Source organism: Betta splendens, chromosome 7 (assembly GCF_900634795.4).
Source record: "Betta splendens chromosome 7, fBetSpl5.4, whole genome shotgun sequence".
NCBI lineage: Eukaryota > Metazoa > Chordata > Actinopteri > Anabantiformes > Osphronemidae > Betta > Betta splendens.
In genome coordinates this window covers 10,786,961-10,806,253 of record NC_040887.2, presented here as the reverse complement: position 1 = coordinate 10,806,253, position 19,293 = coordinate 10,786,961, and the positions used below count along the sequence as shown (strand labels likewise).

Below are 19,293 nucleotides of genomic sequence, written 5' to 3'. Positions count from 1 at the left end.
AAAATACAGAAAAGGTGAAGAGCCTAAAATGACTACAAAGTGTTCCATTCACTGTTGTAAGTGCAATGAGCTAAACTTCTTGTTTCCCCATTGTAAAACCTTGTGTATGTTTCTGTGTATTCCTCCTGTAAATGGGTGTAGTAGACCTGGTGCATCATGCCATGTAATGTGATGAATGACAAATTATGACCCTACAATACATTTCAATCAGGAAAATGAATAAAAGACAAATGCATTTAAAAAAAAAAAAAAAAGTGCTGACATCTTATTTTGGCGGGATGGACCAACTTTTCTGTTTTGTAGTGTTCTTTAAAAGTCAGGCTTTGAAGTGACAACCTTATAAGTTTATAATCTGTAAATGTTGCTGCTTAATTTATCTATCTTTATCAGGCCCTTGTGACTTGTATCATCCTGAAAGTGACCTAGAACCTTAACTAAATGCTTTTTAATCTACTGTGGTGAAGAGTGTTCCCAGGACCTCGTTGAGGCACAGTTTCTATTTCAGAAAGAAAGAGACATGCTCAGAAATTGAAATTAGGATTTTATTAGTAGACATTTTCCCCCATTCATTATTCTAGCAAGCTGTCCACAGTATGGATACGATCCCTAACAGTACAGTCCCCCACCTCAAAATAAAACATCTGGTACAACGTTCTCACCATGAACAGTTTAAATACTATAAAAATAAATCAATTGCACAAAATAATATGCCATTCTGCTTGTGATTACCTCTGTGCAACAGTTGTGCACATGACACAGTCAAAGAGCAGGAGGGTGAAGCTCAACAGGAGAAAGAGGCATCATCAAAAGCAACATATAACTTAGGTCTAGCTAAACAGCAGAACGTTAATCTTGTGATCGGATCTGTACCAACAAATGCAACCTCTCCATAGATTTACAAGCCATTGGGCCATTTTGCCAGTGTTGATTTCACCCTTCTGTGACATTGCAGGTGCTTTAGTGTTTGTAGTAGAATGTGGATTTTGCTTGTGAATTTAGCAGCCAGGAGTATTTAACTGGAATAAAGATTAATACAGCGTCTTTATGAGCATAGTGTCCCCCAATGGCTGGTAAATCTAAGGGTAAGGGCCACAGTCAAATGCACAAGAGTTAAGCTGGTGAATGAAGTTCTCCTCAGTCCTGAATGGACATTGTGAAGTGAAACAGTAGAGACAAAGGCTTAGCTAAAGGCAAACGACTCCAAGTCGCCTGGATCAGCTACATGAACTAACGCTGGATGAAGGAATTCTTTCACAATGTCTCAAACGTCATAAATTATGCACATGAATAAAAGAAAAAAAAATCATAGTAAAAAAAAAACAAAAGTGACAAATTCAGGCACTAAGCATTAGACAAAAATGGAAATAAAAAATTCAACAGATCAAAGATGGCTGGTTGTAGTGCTGAGTAATTCAACATGTAGGAATATATCAAGACAAACTTGGAAGGCAACGCTATTATTTGAGCAAAGCAGCACAGAGGCTGAGGAATGTGAAGCTACTGTATAGCACAGCGGAAGTACTGAGGCCAAGGGAACATGATACGGCTCCTTAAACTACTGATGAAAATGTGATATATAAACATCCAATATTTCAAGTGCACAAAATGAAGATCACGAAAATTCAAAACCCATCATTTTGGAAACTACTTGAAAAGGAAAAAAAGTGTCATCTCATTTTCACCAGTGCAAACAGCTGTGCAGGTAACGTGTAAAGTGATAAGACGATAAGTGTCAACCAACACAGGATTCATACAGTTAAGCTACCCTAACACAACAATTTCCATTTGCGTTAATAGCCAACATTTTTTTAAGTATTAATACATGTGTTTGGGGGGTTGCGGGGGACTAGTGTGTACTGATAAATTCAACATAAACACCGGATCAAAGCGTGTGATAAAAGTGAAGCTGGGTCCACTGTTGACTTCAATCTTCATTTACGTTAATGATCCTAATTCAAATGGTGACTTGAGTCCTGCTCAGGTGGAACGTAAGGCAAAATACTGCCGCAAAAATAGTTTGCATTTGTACACTAATATTGTAAATGAGTCACTGCGTGAGAGCACTCAGGCTGCCCAGCTGTGTCACACTGTCCTCAGATGCTGAAACTTCTTTTATGCAGTACCACTTTTTTCCTTCTTCGCAAATGTAAATAAATTCGATAACGAAATTTTCGACATCCCGTTTTCACTACATTCAGCGTCTAAAGAAGAAGAAGAAAGTTGAAAAACTGTCCAGGCTTTAACAGCCAATTCAGCCCGACAGAGAATTACATCATACTACACTGACATGAATAATGTTTCATTTCTAGTCCTGCCATTACAACGACTCTAAAAATGCAAATCTTGCACGTTCACTTTGTCACATTCACGTCATTCATACAACAAATTCACTCTGTCGCGTAGTTAATATGGCTTTAAGTGTCTGTACATATTTTTACACTCGTTCACACGATGAACGACCACCTGAGCACGCCTCTCAATTTAAAATAAAGCCTGCGGCAGGTGGCTACAGCCTTGTTGGTCAACCAGAACTCCTGACCTGCCAGAAATGCGGTTGTTAAGACCAGGCACGCGCTTACAATGTAATGACGTAGCAACCAGAGCAGAGGATCATGTCCTGCACCGGGTAAACCTAAAGAGCTGAAAACACTATGACATAGCAGCGAGACACTGTAGACACTCAGTTCAGTGTTTCTTAAACTAGATCAGAGATCCAGTTGCTTGACGTTTTACCTTATGGAATCCTACGTGTGTCTTCAAGTTAGGAACACTATAAACAGCTATGTTACAGATATACAGGAGAGATTAGACAGAGTTGCAACACAGCGCTTCTGTTCAGACTCGTTTCACTTCCAACTTCCATTTCCTGTGAAGATTTGTTTTTTCATTTCAAAGAGTAGACCTCGTTGAGCGAGTGACAGTGGCTACGGAAGGTTTCAGGTGTATCACACATGGACAGCTTGCGCTAGCTCTTGATTGGTTGCGACCACCAGCATTTCTGTACCTTTTTCCTCTAAGACTATGGTGTTATTTCTATTTGTTTTAAGTAATTCAGTCTTTAAATGTTTCAGAGAAAAACAAAACATTACCTCAAAATCCTTCTTCAGTCAGAGGAGCATTCACATCCCTGATATCCCCAATTGACTGGGTGTCCATCCATGTCCATAAATCCATGATTCTTCTGTCTTAAATGTTGCTTGTAATTCATGACAAATGTGACTATAGTGAATACTGCCATCCAGAAGCTTGTCTGGCACTTCCTCAGAGGAGAGAGTTTGATTGTAAGGACATTAACATTCAAGCTGAGCGTGTGGGTCTGTGGGTTGTAACGGTACCAACCCCTCTGCCCCTGGGACCGATCAGTAATAAAACTGTTATTGTGATCTAAATGAAGCTGGGTTCTGGACATGGCAAATCAGCGTTCATCATTAAATGACAAAAAAGGAGTTGGTGAGAGTAAGACTGTGGTGAAGGTACTGGACTAAACACCTGAAGACTCAGTAAACATCAAATACGCCGCTGTTTGACAGAAGTATTTTCAGAGTCTTTCTGAGCTGTGCTGGTTGCGTCGATCGATTTTAAGAAAGGAACGAGGGCAAGAACAACGATGAACAAAGAGGTGAAAATTACAGGGGATATGTGGGTTCATTTCTCTCCAGGCAGATCGTTGCATGTTATAGAGGAGGATGAAGGCTAGCAGGCGATCAGTAGATATCAGGCAGGTCTTGGTAGTTCCTATTGAAGTAGCCACCGCTGTAGATCCAATCCTGGGAGCCAGTGTAGGGGTTGGTGCCATTCTGGAACCACCTGGAAGACACAATCCTGGTTACACATCTGCAATGTGACATTTATCTTAATAGTCCAAATATTAGTATTCCACAGTTTTTTTGCAGGTTGACTAGTGTTTTTAAGGTTGGGATGGCGGTGGGTCCCCCACCTAGTAGACCACTCCTCATCATTCTTGGCTCTGTCCTTTCTTGCAGCTCTCTGTTTCTCTTCAAGTCTCTCCTTCTCTATACTGGCCTTATCTGCAAAAAAACAACACATTTTTAAGCCTATGAGTTAAGCATGTTTTAAGTAGAAATGTCCAGCAGATGGCAGTGTTGCTGTTATTCCATTTATCCTACCAGGAATCACTGTATTTGTCTGTTCTCCACATCCACGATTTGGTACCGAGTATTAAGCAATACTTAAAAGGTCTTAAACAAATTACCCATGTCGCCGTTCTCCATGGCTCTGATGTCAGGCCTGAAGCGACAGTCTGTGGGGGCCAAGACGGCCTCCATGCCAGGGGACAGCTCATTGAGGGCCATGGCAAAATTAGTGAAGTTGTACATCTGGGGAGGAAAAGAGAAAATTTAAATCATCATTGTCATCGTCTAACCCTTCAGGTTATGCTTGAACCCGATGGTTTAGCGCCAGTGGATGTGGGCAGGAAGACTCCAGTAGAACAAATTAACTTATATATACCCACATACTGTATAAAAGTTAGCTTTCAGCATTTTATATGTACCACAGCAGACTGAGGTGGTCTGGAGTCTATCCTCCAGAGCAGCGTGCTTCCTGGAATGACAGACACGGTCTCCTGGATTTCAGGCATGTCGTCTGCGTCATCATTCACCGCTCCTTCAAGCTCCTCCTGGAAAAGAGGCAAACACACACTTTGATGACATCTTTCATTCATACAGGATGAGGACACCGGTCTTACTGTATGAACAGTGTTCATCTATACAACAGATTCCCTCACAATGTCTCCTTATTTAACGAGTACTAGGACTAGAGATTTTCCTCTTGCTATCCACAGTATTTGCCTGGTCTGTCTTTGAATCCTTGACAAATGCTTTAAAAACTGAAGATTATTAACTATATTAGTTTTTAAAATTCGATTAGATGCTACAGTGCATGCTCACATTTTTCTGCTTTTTGTTATCCTTCTTTTCGGATTTCTTGTGGGACTCATAGACTTGAGGGTCGACACTCCACATGCACTCGGTCCATTTCCCGTAAATGACACACAGCTTCTTTTTGCTGGACAGAGGAAATAAGAAAGCAGACAAATAATTAAAACAGGAACTTGAGCAGGCAAAACATAATTGGGTCTTAGAACAACGAATATTGATTCAGTACTTTATAAAGCAATGATCTCATACCTCTTGTCCTGGATGTACCCTTCTACTTTATGTAGTTCTTTTCCAAACATCCCACAGGGCTTGAAAGTTAACACACACTTGTCTCCAGTGCTGCAGAGGTGACAAGACAAGTCACTTAACGTTTTCTCACTAAGGTTTATGAATTAATTTAACACTCAGTGATAAGTTATTTAATTTATTTGTTGGATTAAGTTTTTAAGAATGATTAACATTAACATCTTCAACCAGAACGAAACCAAGTGCAGATAAGAGTCAATCAGGTTTTCTATTTGATTTGCTTCATGAGTGCATGAGTAACTGAGGCATTTAAAACATGGCAGAGATTCCCCAGATAAATAAAGGTTTAAGACGTAAACCATAGAGCTGTCTACATGAGGAGACACACAGTGAGTAAACAAGCTGCAGTCCAAAGTATGAGTAAACAGAGTCAGAGTAAATGAAGGCGTGGGCCTACGCGCAAGTGCCTTCACACTATAGTGATTCATACAGTAGGTAGCTTTGAGTGTTTGGCCTCCTTTAAAATGTGTTATGGCTTATTATTTTCATTGAATCATTTAGTTAATCTCCTTGTAAACAGGCAGCAGCATTCCAGTGTCTTTTCCTAGAACACCTCAACATGTGGCCAGGAAGCGATAACACTACACTTACTAGGCAGTCGCTGTGCCAACGAACGTGCCCATTGTTAAATCATTATGTGCTGACTGCAAGAACAACAAACAGCATTAACGATAACGCATGTAGCTGCATACCTGTGGTTGATGATTTCCACCGTGCCATACTGCTCTATCCACAGTTTGCCCAGGATGATATTATGCACACAGCAGTAAGGGTTACTCCAGGTGTACACCTCGCTGTGCCTGGAGGGGAAGAGCAGAAAACAGAAAGGGGAAGCAAAGTGAACGAAGAAAGGAACAGAAAATGAAAAAAGGGAGAAAAGCAGAACAGGAATGAAGAAGAACAGGAAATGGTGAGAAACTGATGATGGATCACAGAACACTGTTAAGGGCACACGTCTCAGAAGCCTTCTGAAACTCCTGTCTCACTTACTTCAGTAGCTCTAGTGTGATGGTTCCTTTAGGCTCTGCCTCAACACTCTTGCCCCAGAATTTGAGTTTAGGGTAGATGGACCCATGAAAGACGAAATCACCAGCCAGGCTCTCTGCGTGGAAGGCACTGACCGGGGGATGATGAGACACCTGCTCTGATATCAGCCGGAAACCTTGTTCCTCTCTGGATGGTTGAAGGAAGGAAAGTTAAAAAATACATACAGTTTAACCAGTTGACGCCAAATAGAAGTTTGTGTTTGTGGACAGTGTGTACCTGGTGAGTTCATAGGTCTCGCCCAGCAGAGGGTTGAAGGGTTTTCCAGTCCTGTCCCACTGAGACGCAACTGCTGATACGGCAAAAGCAGCTACTGCCTGAAGAAAGTGACAGACCGTGTTAGGATGGGTGGCATGTCTGTGCTTGTCTATGTATGTACTGTATGTTGATTGTTACATATGATAAATTAAGACATGTAGAAAATGTGTGCGTCTGACCTGCATCCGTGCTGTGGAGTCAGGCAGTAAGCACGCTTTGTTGAGGAGGTAAGTGTGTTCCATGTACTCTGTAATTCTCTGCAGGAAGCTCAGAGGCTCGTTGAAGGCGATGGGCATCGTGATCTTTGACAGTTCCTGTTAATTGTAGTTCACAGAATACACAGATCAGGAATCAGCTGAGATTCTTAGACATTAAGTTTTATTCCTACTGTAATCTTTGTCTGCTATAAAAATCTGCCTGCTTAATGTGATAATATTCATGGTGAAGCAACTTTTGATCTGTGTTAATAACGCCTTCATCATTGAGTAATTTTTAAATCAGATATTTATCTGCGACATGATGGCAAAATATTGCTTTTTCACAGGGCTGAAAAATGACTGTGCTGTAATATGTTTTTTATTTAAATAAAGGAACAGACTACATTAATGAGGTAATCTATGCACATGCTGTACAGCTGCCAACATTTTCATTGGCTTGAGTATAGTCCAGTGGTAAAAAGTGTGGTGTTAGCACTACTACTGTATTAAACAGTAAAAGCCAAATATATACTGTAAAGCAACAGTAGACGCCAGGAAAAGATCTTTGCCCTTATCTTTAAGCAGCACTTTACAATAAAGTGCAAATGATTTGCACAGCGGTATTGCAGCCCATTTGCCGTCTCTGCATAAAGTCTACACTTTTTCCAGATCAACTTGATCTTACTACTTTACTTGGCTCATCAATATTCAAGTGAGTGAGCTTTAAATGGAGTTGTATTCTGTCACCTATGACAGGATCTAAACTACCAGCTTCTTACCAGGCCGATGCATTTCTTCAAGATACTCCAGATACTGATAGTGTTTCTGGAAAACATGGGCGCAGGTAGCGATGTCCTGAAACCACAAGTGACAAATGACAACGCATCTCATTAGTTTCATTAGACACTCAGTCTACAAGCTTTAGAAGGTCTCAGTTGTGCTGTCAGTGTTTGGCATACAAACAAACAGAACTGGGACAGAAACAGGAGGGAGAACAAGGAACCTATATTTTTTCATGATTTTCAGGATTACTATTGTGTATATCTGTACCAACTGATGTGTCCAAATGAAAATCAAGGCTGCAGATAACTGAGCATGTGACCTGTGGGACCTGTCAGTAGGACTCTTAGGGGAAATGACAGATGCAAATGAACAAACCAGCCGTTGGTTGGCATGATTAGATGACTATGGAAAACAAGAAAGTTCACATCACATGGACCACCACAAGTTACTTTGCATCAGCAGTCTTGCGAATAACTTAAATGACAATAATTCTTCACAACAGGTCATAATACACTAAACGTTTTATTCCTTATGTATATTGTATATATAGTTACATATTTCAGAGCACTGGAACTGATGAAGAAGGCACATACAGTACCCTTCTGGTGTTATTTTAGTTCTACTGTAGGTTTACTGTAGAACCCGTTGTGACAAATCCTCATGGTGAACGATCAACATGTCAAACAAATACACACAATGACAATGGAATGGGGTGGAGGATTGCAGCAGTACCTGTGCTTCTTGATGCCATTCTCCTGAGGCACTGACCCATTGTTCTTCTGGCTTTTGCTGTCAAACAACACAGCATCTTTGAAACTGGCTTCCGACACCCCTTCGCAGGACTCGTCTGAATCCAGGCCTATGGGAAACGAAACGTGCCACAACTATAGTTACATCAAGTCCCACAGCAGCCAACGCTCTGCACAGCAGCACCTCATTTCAACTAATGTTAGTGTTGTATTATTGTGCTGGTTGTTTTAGGGACGGAAATTAGCGTTTAGTTTGCAACATACAGTAAGTCAGACATGAACAATGCCAACATTTGCAAGCTGTTTTGCATGAGTAACATCGTTTCTCACTTTGACTGGCAAATTGCGATAGCCTGAAACGGTAGAGGCAGAGGAGTAAATGTTTAAAATTACCTGTGCATTTCAATAGTTTTTTTTTTATTGTATTACTAGTGCCAAAAGGGGTTAATATCAAACCACATGACCACTCATACACTGTTATGGTTTTAATTAAATAATAAAAAAAATAAATTAGCTATATCACTGGGAACAACAACAACAACAACAACAACAACAACAACAACAGTGGTCTAACTGATTTATCGGCTAGTCTTGACCTACAGTAAAAAATTAGAACTTGCCATGAAAGCGACAATCAGCAAGTGACCTGACAGCGACACATGCCAGGCAACGTCCCACAGCATAGACACTAGTAAAGCTAATAATTATTGACAGTGAAACACAGGCTGCCCATCTATTCTTTACTAAACATATAATACTGAGCTAATATCAGACAGCTCTACAACTGTAACCTTAGCCAGCAGGGCATGCTAGTATTCGCTTGGAGGACTCCCTCCCCAGCAGCAGAAATCTGACACCACTTAATATAATTCATAAATAAAAAATTATCAATTAAGAGCGGTATATTAACCAACTGATAATTCCTGCTCATCCTTTCTCCCCTTCCGCTGAATAAAATTATATAAAGATTTTACACTGCTCTAAACGTCTTTTTTTTTTCATTTCTTTATTTTTGCCAGACACAGGTTTAACACAACCATACGCCCTCTCAGAAGCCAGGGTGTTGTTGACATTACGGATCACAACCAAAAGACAATAGCATCCTGAATAATTTAAGTAATCATCAGACTCCTGCAGGTTAGGTTCCACTAGAAGCTATTATGCTTCTACAATATGAGAGAGAGAGAGAACAGGCCATCTAATGAGGATGAACATCCTCAATGCTATAGTAGCTGATGAGAAATTTGATATTAATTTTACAAACCTGAGGGTATTGTGTTTATTAAACAATTCTGTTAAGATGCGTACAGTACAAAATAGTTTTGCAAGTTTTTGTCAACAACATTTACAGAATCACTAAATCATGATGCTCTGCAGGAAGTCAGTTCATCAGTCAGACCCACAAACTTTCCCACTCAGCACCCACCTGTTACGGCATCGAAGAACTCATCCTCGTTGATCATCTTCTAGAGTCAAAGCAGACCAGTCGTTCAGGACAGATGTTCAACTTCTAGCACATGTTCCTTACGGTGGTGCTTCTGCCGGCTCTTCTGCAGTGAGACCTGTCAATCAAGGCCCCTCTGAGGTGTTACCACAGCAATAGTAGAATCCTGAATGTCCCAAACGTTGTGACGCCGAGTATGTTGGACCTTTCAGCTGGAGACGAATGACACCAGGAGTTGCATGTAGAGTTGACAATGTCTAACTTTAAAGTGTGTCTCTCTGGATTCGCTGAATGAAGCAAATTAGTAACCTGTGGAAACAAAAAAGCACATTTAACTTCAAAAAGCTTAGAACAAAATCTAAAAAGAAAAAATGCTGTTTATCACCATAATTTTTTTAAATTTTTTTATCACCATAAGAGAGAATATATTTTTAAAACATAATCACGTTCAGGTTTTCATTTATTACCACTGAAATCTTTATTCTCAAAATGATCAGAGGTTTTTCTTAAAAAACTAATGTCTGAATTGGATGCAGCACAGTGTCCTGGCCTTCAGCAAATCACCTAAAAGACTAGAGTGCCGATAGCTTTCAGTGGATAGTACTGTTAAATGTCAGAATGCTGAGGGCCAGTCCCAACTGTCTAGGCTACCAACTCAGACAGACTCAAAGTCTATTGAGTCTGTCTGAGCTTCACCTCTCATGGACCACTGAGTACAAACAGAGAGTTTTCTAGTGCAGCAGTTACGTAATCAGGGGGCACCGCTGTGACAGGAACTATGCCTTTATTACCTTCAGTTTGGTACAGTACAGTACACTGGATCTACAAAGTTTTAAATTTTACCTTTAATTGTTACATCATTATTTACTACAATTAAAACCTTGTCTTAAAGTCAGGTTTCTTGGAGTGTCATAACACTTGGTGGTACCCAAAGATACATACAGTAGCTTTAACAAATTTTCTCTGAATCCTCATGTCTACCAGTAAAAGGTGCAGTCGGCAAAATTATAGTTTAATCTCTATATTGAGCCTGAAGAAAAGCTAATGGGTTAATGAAATGTCAAACAGGCTTTGAAAGGAAATGCCTCTTCTGGTTCACAGCTTGGCTCTGCCCACGTCACCACATTTATCATGATGACAGAGTCTCATAGTGAACAGGATTCATGATAAATAGGATTCTTGGTGGCACATAATGCATCCACTTATATCCTTATAACTGGCATGCCTAACCTTAGTAACACTGTAAGAGACAACCTACTGTACATGAATAACACACCTGACTTATGTTGAATCATCATCAGTATTATATTTAAATTTTTATAATCCAAAAATTATTTTAAGTTTAACAAACAGTTAGCCATTTAACAGGATAGTTTGTCTTTTACCAATGTGAATTTTTATTTTGAGAAGTTTCCTTAGCATTAATTCGTATCAGTGTCCTTATTATTTTAGGTTTGTTTAGTGTTTTCTTACACCCACAGTGACTGTAGCACAATTATTACTCTCCTACTGCTTTTGGTTATTATTGAGACATAAGCATTAGCCGAGGTTAACCTACTTCCTGTAATTAAGTGTTTCTGAATCCTGAAAACACACACATTTTGGCTAATACAGCAATGTAAACATAGTCAAATACTAAACAATAATCTATTTCTAAGCTTCCAGCTGTACAAAACGTTTACATACCTGATGCGTAATTAAATTTCAAAAGATAACCCCTTCCTCCAGTCTGATGAAAACAACGCTCTCTTTCCCTCCTACTCGCTACCATTCCCGATGCAGTGGCGGGCTTTTACCTTTGCCAGAGACAGGTTACGCCTTCAGCACACAACTGACCTTTGTCCCCGGCATACACAATCAATACGGCTAAATACTAATTTAACATCCACCCTAACATTTTTGAGGCAATAAAAACAGAACATACTGCATACTTAGCCACTTAAACAAAATTGAATGTGATTGTGTTAAAAATTACAATATTTCTAGGAAATCTATTCTAGGAACCAAACAAAACTCTGATGTTTGTTGTAAACACACACAACTAAACTTATGTGCAAAAACTGACTTATATTCAGAATAGAGAAATAACCACACCTAAGTAACAACTCAAGGACAAGTTTCCCAAACTACAGCCTGCTTCTGCCTTATCATGCATTTCATTATCAACATTTCTTCGTGATACTGGACCTGCCCTATTTTATCCTCCACATCAGTGACATTGTCCTATTCTGCCAATAAATTAACAGATAAACTGTTTTATAATATCAATTAAAAAGTTGCAAATAGGGCTAGAGAAAAATTATATATACACAGTACAGTGAAGACCTTTCTTGCCCAAAAGTTGTTTGCAGTAGGTAAGACTCCATTTGTTTGCCAACACCTGCATTTAAGTAACACTATTATTTTGTTCTCCAATGTGACATCCTAAAAAGCTTTCACAACGATTACAGCAAACATGGCTGGTTGAGACATCACATTTGCATGTGTTATTACAGTCACACCGTTTGCTCAACACAAGAGGAACGCTTTACAGAACTATTAGTTCATAACTGTGGGATCTGTTCATGCCAAGAACAAAGACACTTCAATCAGCGTAGTCAGTTTTTCTAAATTTAAGATTAAAATTTAAGACACACAATGACCCGGAGCTCCACTGCTTTAGTGGAATGTCTCATCTTCAAGTTAACTCCAGCAGAACATCTGCAACACATCCTAATACTGCTTCCAGCTACATGAGCCATTGCCATCTTCCAAAAAGGACAATGACCCTAAACATATAGTACAGTTGTTACACACCTTAAGTTAAATACACGATTCAATAGCTGTTATACGATTATTTCAGTGTCCATTATGATTGTGCAGAGTAACACACACACACACACACACACACACACACACACACACACACACACACACACACACACACACACACACACACACACACACACACACACACACACACACACACACACACACACACACACACACACACACACACACACACACACACACACACAGCTCTACGATTGGCTGCAACAAGCCGTCAGATCATACCACTATCCTCGTCCTAGATGCCTGAGAGCTGTTACATAACCGTGACAGGCATGGCACCATACACACACCACAAACCCATTTGTCCATATATGGACACACTTATCAGCAATAAGCCCAAACTGAGAGTGTCCCCTATTCTACTGGATACACACAGATATGAAGACACACATGTAACAGACATGATGAGTAGAGAGTAAAAGCAACTGGAAGGATGAACTGTGACTTAACTTTGTGATTAATTCAAATCATTCAATACAAAACTAAATAAAAACAAAAATAATACAAAAAACCTTTGGCTAATGTAACGTAAAGTAACGCTAAAGACACCCCAGTTAAAATGAGCAAGTGAACAATCCTAGTACAGAGTAACATTGTTGTTGCAGTATCATTGGTCTGTATAGTCTTGGGACTCACCTATTTAACAGACTTCTGGGAACACCAAACCAAAGCATTAAGGTAAGTCAAATAACAAAAATCAAACCAATTTCCCAATGAAAACATCCAAGCTTACCCATGTATCTGCTCCACTTATTAAGCTATTGTACAGCCACTAACCTAGCAACCTCGCTGTGCTGTCCTTTGAGGGCTTATAGAAAAATACAAAGCCAGAAGGGACAAAGGGTGAGAGACACCAGGAGACGTGAATAGAGACAACAGCTTGAACCAATACAGCGTTCACATGCACAACACACCTCGTTCTTGTCATTTACACACACACACACACACACACACACACCTACCTCTGTAGCGGACACACCTCGACAAACTGCAAAACACGTACCACAAGACAACTTTAAACAAGCTCTGAAGATGATGAACTATGAGACAGATCAGAGTGTAATAGCCTTCTCCATTATCAACGACAAAAACAGCTTGGGAGTAAATATACAGCAATAATGAAACAATGTGGAGGCTAATTCAACTGGTAGAAGTACAACAGAAAGAGTGGATGGGTTCTGTAACCAACTTGTGTCTCACCTGAAAATAATCCTGCCTGGTCAGACCAGTTGCTCCTGAAGGGGCAAGTGATCTTTTCCCACAGCAGGAACTTTTCCAAGTGGACTTTAGTTTCTGCTCCTGATGTAGGGTTTGACAGCCCAGCAACGTTTAAGAGTGAATCTGTGCTCTGATCACAAAATATATCTTGTTCAGTTCAATTAAGATTCTGGGGGCTTTAAAATATTTGACCAAAGCAATGCAGAAATATACTAGCGGCACACAGAAACAGCCAATGCATTCATTAAGTGAATTGCACTTTATTTCATGTCTCAAACAAAACCACTGCACAAACCACACGAGACGAATGGAATAATTCATTTTTGTTGGCATGCTTCTCACTTCCCACAGATCTTGATTAGATTCTGCTACACCGTGCACTTTTAGTTAGAGCTAGATAACTAAGGTTAAAATAAAAGCAGTGGTCTGGCGCTCACAAGGACGAAGGATGCGAGTGCAGCCTGGGAGGCAACGCTGGGAACGAAAAGCACAGACATGCCACTGTGTCAGGGAGTTCAACACAGAGCAGCGTTTTGTTGTGGGTGCAGGCTGTGCACTAGTGTGGGTAGGAGGGAAATGGGGCCTAGGTGATGCCTCTGGAGAACAAAGGTTTAAGGATTGTGTTTTAGGAGATTTGCACTTTGTGAAGACAAACAAGACAAGGAAAAACAACTTCAACCTCATCTTCAACAAATATTCAACCATTCAACATGGCACAAAAAAACACATCCAGCATCCAGTAACTCTTCTAGCAAGATGCAAAGCAACCTGATATGACATCACTCACTTATGGTAGATGCTTAAGCTAATATTCAACTGTACTTTGATGACAAACAACAAAACATGGCTTTGAAGAACTATTATATATACACACACTGTATAAGACAGGTTTTATACTTCTGTAAATGAAAACAGTAGATCAAGACCTAGCTTTTCAACCCATAACATTCTTAGATTCAATCATTTTGCAGATTAACTTTGTAAAACGAGAGTTCAAACACTGTTGCATATTGGGCAGGATGCTGAACACAAATAAACAACCATCCATTTAAGTGTGAGTCAGCAAGCTTCCAGCGATACCTGCTAGGAGGTTAAACCTGCTAGGATGACTCTTACTTTCACAAGGGTTTAGAGACAGGAAGTCAGCTTAGTAGTTTTGGCTTGAAACTTTGTTAAGGTGTTGCCTTCAAATACACACATGGTGACACTCCTAAGTAGATGTAAATAAAACAAGCACTGAAGCACGTTTTGTGATCAGCACTGTTTGCAGCTGGTGTGGTTCAGCTGGTCAAATCTGGTTGAGCTGGATTTTTGCTTCTGGTGGTACTGAAGAGTAGTGAATAGTACGGTGCATGTACTATTTTAAAATTTGACGTATTGATCTCCACTTCAAAGACACAAAAGTAGTAATACAGACAATATCAGGCCCATATTCAGCTTGGGGACCCACTTTATTTGCTGATTGCGGTTGCAATTCAATTCAGTTGTGGTAAAACAGGAAACACAAGGGAAAACAAGAAAAAATACATTCAACTGAGAATATTTATGTAGAGACTTAGCACACTTTGGTGTTGTTGTATTGGTTGGAACTGTTCTTACAAGAACTACAAGATAACTTATTATCATTGTTGTTGGTATATGCTGTATTTCCTGTAGGATATCTTAAATTCATTCTGTTCTATTGTTTTTAAGCATTGCTATAGTTTTTTGTTCTGTTTTATCGGAATTTTCCCTGGTGTTGTCAATCAATAAATATCACTTTAATTACACTGATTTTTTAGGACCAATTTACACACATGTAAGAAAACTATTCATTCACTATACACCAATACAACATTTACCTTTAAAAGAAAAAAAAGGACAAAGAAGCAATACTCCTTGTATAATGCACTATTCTATTGGTACCCTATGTTGCCTACTAGATATTAGCACTATCTTAAACTTTGCCTTATCCTTTTTGTAACAACCAACATATTGAAGATACAAGATAAGAGGCACAAAAAGAATGTTTGTAAAACCCATAAACTCAGCATTTCACACAGTACCTCATTGTTTAGGACTAAACTGCATTAGACACTAGAATGGAACAGTTTAGTCACCATCTTTCCATCTTGCAGCCTTTTTTATTTTGTGTTAGGTGGGAGAAGAGGAATCGAAAAACATCAGGTTTATTCAAAAAACACTAAATATAGTGTTCACAGTATAAATTGGGTGACAAACCTAAGTGTACTGTTGTTCAATTTGCTTCAACAGACATGGTCATTTAACTGGTGCAATGTACTTTTCAGCTGTGTTGAGAAAAAATACTTCTAGGACATAAAGTACCTTACATCATCTCTTTCCTGTTCACTTAAATTGAATGTCAGACCTAATAAAAATACTTACTGCGTAACAGAAAGGTGCTAGCCAAACAAATACAAAATACACCATAGAAATAGGTCATCAATGAATAACTACCTCACTGGCGTTCTGCTGAAAGTAATGGAAGCAAGGCAGCCTGACAATAGTTCTCCAGTTAAGAGACTGTAGTCACAATTAAGGGGGTAATTGAAGCATCTTGAGACCTTGACTCAAGTAAGACATAAAATTAAAAAATTATAATCATGTTAATTGTTTAGATGTGCAAAATAACTAAAACAGAACATCTTCTTTTAATTTTCTATTAATATAAATTTACAGAATTACAGCTAAAACAACCCAAAGTTACATACAATCTTGTTGATCACATCTTTCCACAGTTTGTACTCTTAAGCAAATTGTTCTTTATATACATCTAATACATGTATGAAAATGGTCACATAACTGCTTGGATAATAATTTACTTTACGACTGAAACTCAGTTTAAATATATTAATTAGAGTGAACATTAACAGAACATAAACAGTGCTATCAGTAGTTCAAGTCCGAGTAACACCTGACAGTCTCTAGCTGCAATAACCTTCATGAAGAAACACACTAATCAACAAATCAACAGATCAACAAAACTCAATCTTAATTTTACTTTCCTACAAGAAAACAAAGGTTCACAAGTCACATTGCATTTTTTAGAATAATAACGAATCAGGGATGCATTTTGAACTGGTGAATACATTTACAGTAAATGGCTTTACATTCGACTTAAATTCCTATTTCTTATTTGCATAGGTTAAAAAAATGGAAGTAGAGGAGCAAGTGAGGAAGGAGGGTAAGAATACAGAACTAACAACCGTTAGACATAAGAGTGGATATGCAGAGTAATGCCAATAGAGCACAGATAAGCATTGATATCAATGCAGGAATCCCTGATGAAACCCATCCAAGAACGATAACTACTCATTTATCTACTAAAGATACATACTGTTAATAAATGACAAGCTAAAGCATCTTAATACCCAGAAACAGTACTGCCAGTGTACAAACTCACACTGGTAAATTGACTCCTAACATCACCTGAAGGCTATGTCTGTGCAGATAAACAGCCTGTTGTGTCACTGCAAAACCTGGTGTCAAAGACCTGCAGGAGTCCAACATGAAAAGACCAAGCTTGATATGGATGCTGTGAGAAGACAGGAGGACATGCCCACTGCTTTCACTGGTCTTGTATTTAACCTTCGTGTCTTTAAGGAGCCTAAAAGGTTCTTTTAAAGCGGTCACCTATAAAAGGTCCCTCACGTTTCCCTTCAGAAAGATTTGAACTGACATTTGTATCAATGTCATCTTTTACTAGTGATGCTTGTTTTTATTGGAAAATATATGCACCTGTATACCGGCATCTTGTGTGTTACTGACACCATTCTCATTGACAAGAACCTTCAACTAGGTACTTAAATGCCAAGAAGACCCCAAGCCAAATATGCTAGCGTGATTGCTAATAGCACAAACAGTTCAGCCAGTTCTGCTCTAGCCTGCCAACATTAAACATGGTTTATCTTGGCCATAGCTTTAACCGCGGTTTCCGTAATTAGATAAGAACGTGTGGTAACATAACATATCGCCCCAAACAACTGCCATCAATGTGACAGTGCCAAGTCCGAGCTCTGGGAGCTTTCTGACAGCTAGCAGTCACATTAGCGGGCGGGCTAAAACAAAAAAGGTGGCTAACTAGCGCAGTTAGCACCTTCATTGTGAACAAACGGCTAAGCAATATTTTTTAAAGCACCAATGAAGCGTAGATTACACAGTAAAGTGACTCTCGTCTTACCTCGACGCTGTATCTGGAGTCAAGGTTTTGACAAATCTAGAGAGACGAGCAGGAATTTACTGTGTAGCCTTGGTATGACACAGAAGCGGAAGTCGCTAGCGTGAAAGGCGTGAATGGATGGTGATAGACATGGTCGTCAGCCAATTATCTGCAAGGCTTTGTTTGTTTGACCAATAAGGGTGCACTTAACTACAAAATATTGGACGTGAGCTGTAAAGTTCTACTGCTTGTTTGAAGTCCTGGTGATATTTTTCTGTGTTACGTTAACTTTAAAATGAACCTGCAATCTTAACGAATATATTTTATTTTGTATCTATTTATCTTTCTAAATCGTTTTTTTTTCACTTTAATAATAACTTAACAAAGATGATTTATCTTTTGCCAGACATCCCCTTATTCTCTTTTTAAGTGGAGAATGACACTGGGAACGCTTCATGTAATCTATGGTCAATGGTAATGGTAATGACAATTATTGGTAATTAGGCCCCACCTCTCCCAAATTTCTTTGGTGAATGGCTCACCTTCTCAATTCTCGAAAATAATTTAAAAGGCTCTAATGGCTCATTTGACCCGCCCAAAACGATGGGGCCTAAGAGGGAGAACGGAGAATGAGATATGCAGCACCATCTTGAGTATTTGACACTTTTATATCCTGATCAGGTTTGTTTTTCACATCTGAACAAATTATGTATGATTTTTATAACATTTTATCATAAACAAGCGATATTTGGTGCAAGAGCCTTTGCAAAGACCACATGGTCAATAAGAGAGCAGAGTTTAACCTTTAGAGACCTGGTCTTTATTTCAGACCCTTTTCATATGATATCAGTACTTTCCTTCTCATCAATAATGCAGCAGTAATTAATATGTTTGACACAGCTGACTGCCTCCTTAGAAATGAACAGGCATGATGTTAAACTGGCGGTGTACACTGACGGCAGCTCCTGTGCAGTCTTCCGTCAGCCGTACAAAATGTTAATTTTGATCCCAATAGAAAATACAGTATACAATAAAAGCACAGAACAGCCCATACTGCATGGCAACTGACTGCAAAACATGAATATATAATAATAAAAAAGATAAAAATCTAATCTACTGTGAAAGGTACCAGTTTTACCAAACTCTATAAATGACAACACAGAAGAGCATAATATCAATTAGAATTTGCTGTTGCTATAGACAGCATTAAATAACAAGCTGTCCATTTGTTTCCCACTCATTACATAACAATAATGATGGTGTGATGGGGAGCAAAGAGAACAGAGGCTAGGATGTGAAAAAGCAGGAGAGGAGGAGGGAACAGCAGAAAATGGCCTCCATTCAGGCTCACAGTGGGACACAAAGTACTGCTTGTACACGACCAAACTCACGCACAAAGATA

The 19,293-nt window shown here is 39.2% G+C and overlaps 1 protein-coding gene across 4 annotated transcripts; it reads right to left on the bottom strand.

Moving 5' to 3' along the window:
• Positions 1–528: 528 nt before the first annotated feature.
• Positions 529–18,066, bottom strand: LOC114859217 (oxysterol-binding protein-related protein 2-like). 4 transcript variants are annotated; one of them, XM_029157202.2, is made up of 15 exons: positions 17,913–18,066; positions 9,888–9,991; positions 9,665–9,800; positions 8,222–8,348; positions 7,486–7,561; positions 6,689–6,823; positions 6,471–6,568; positions 6,198–6,380; positions 5,900–6,007; positions 5,151–5,240; positions 4,911–5,028; positions 4,514–4,639; positions 4,214–4,337; positions 3,938–4,028; positions 529–3,807 (listed from the first exon to the last, which is right to left on the bottom strand). In XM_029157202.2, the coding sequence occupies exons 3-15, from the start codon at positions 9,699–9,701 to the stop codon at positions 3,705–3,707; spliced, it is 1,416 nt and encodes a 471-aa protein (XP_029013035.1). In that variant the 5' UTR covers positions 9,702–9,800; positions 9,888–9,991; positions 17,913–18,066; the 3' UTR covers positions 529–3,704. The 4 variants fall into 4 exon arrangements, with proteins under 4 accessions (XP_029013035.1, XP_055366545.1, XP_055366544.1 ...); XM_055510570.1 differs by lacking the exon at positions 17,913–18,066 and adding an exon at positions 11,369–12,538; XM_055510569.1 differs by lacking the exon at positions 17,913–18,066 and adding an exon at positions 13,248–13,414 and having other exon boundaries at positions 9,665–9,991.
• Positions 18,067–19,293: the final 1,227 nt, after the last annotated feature.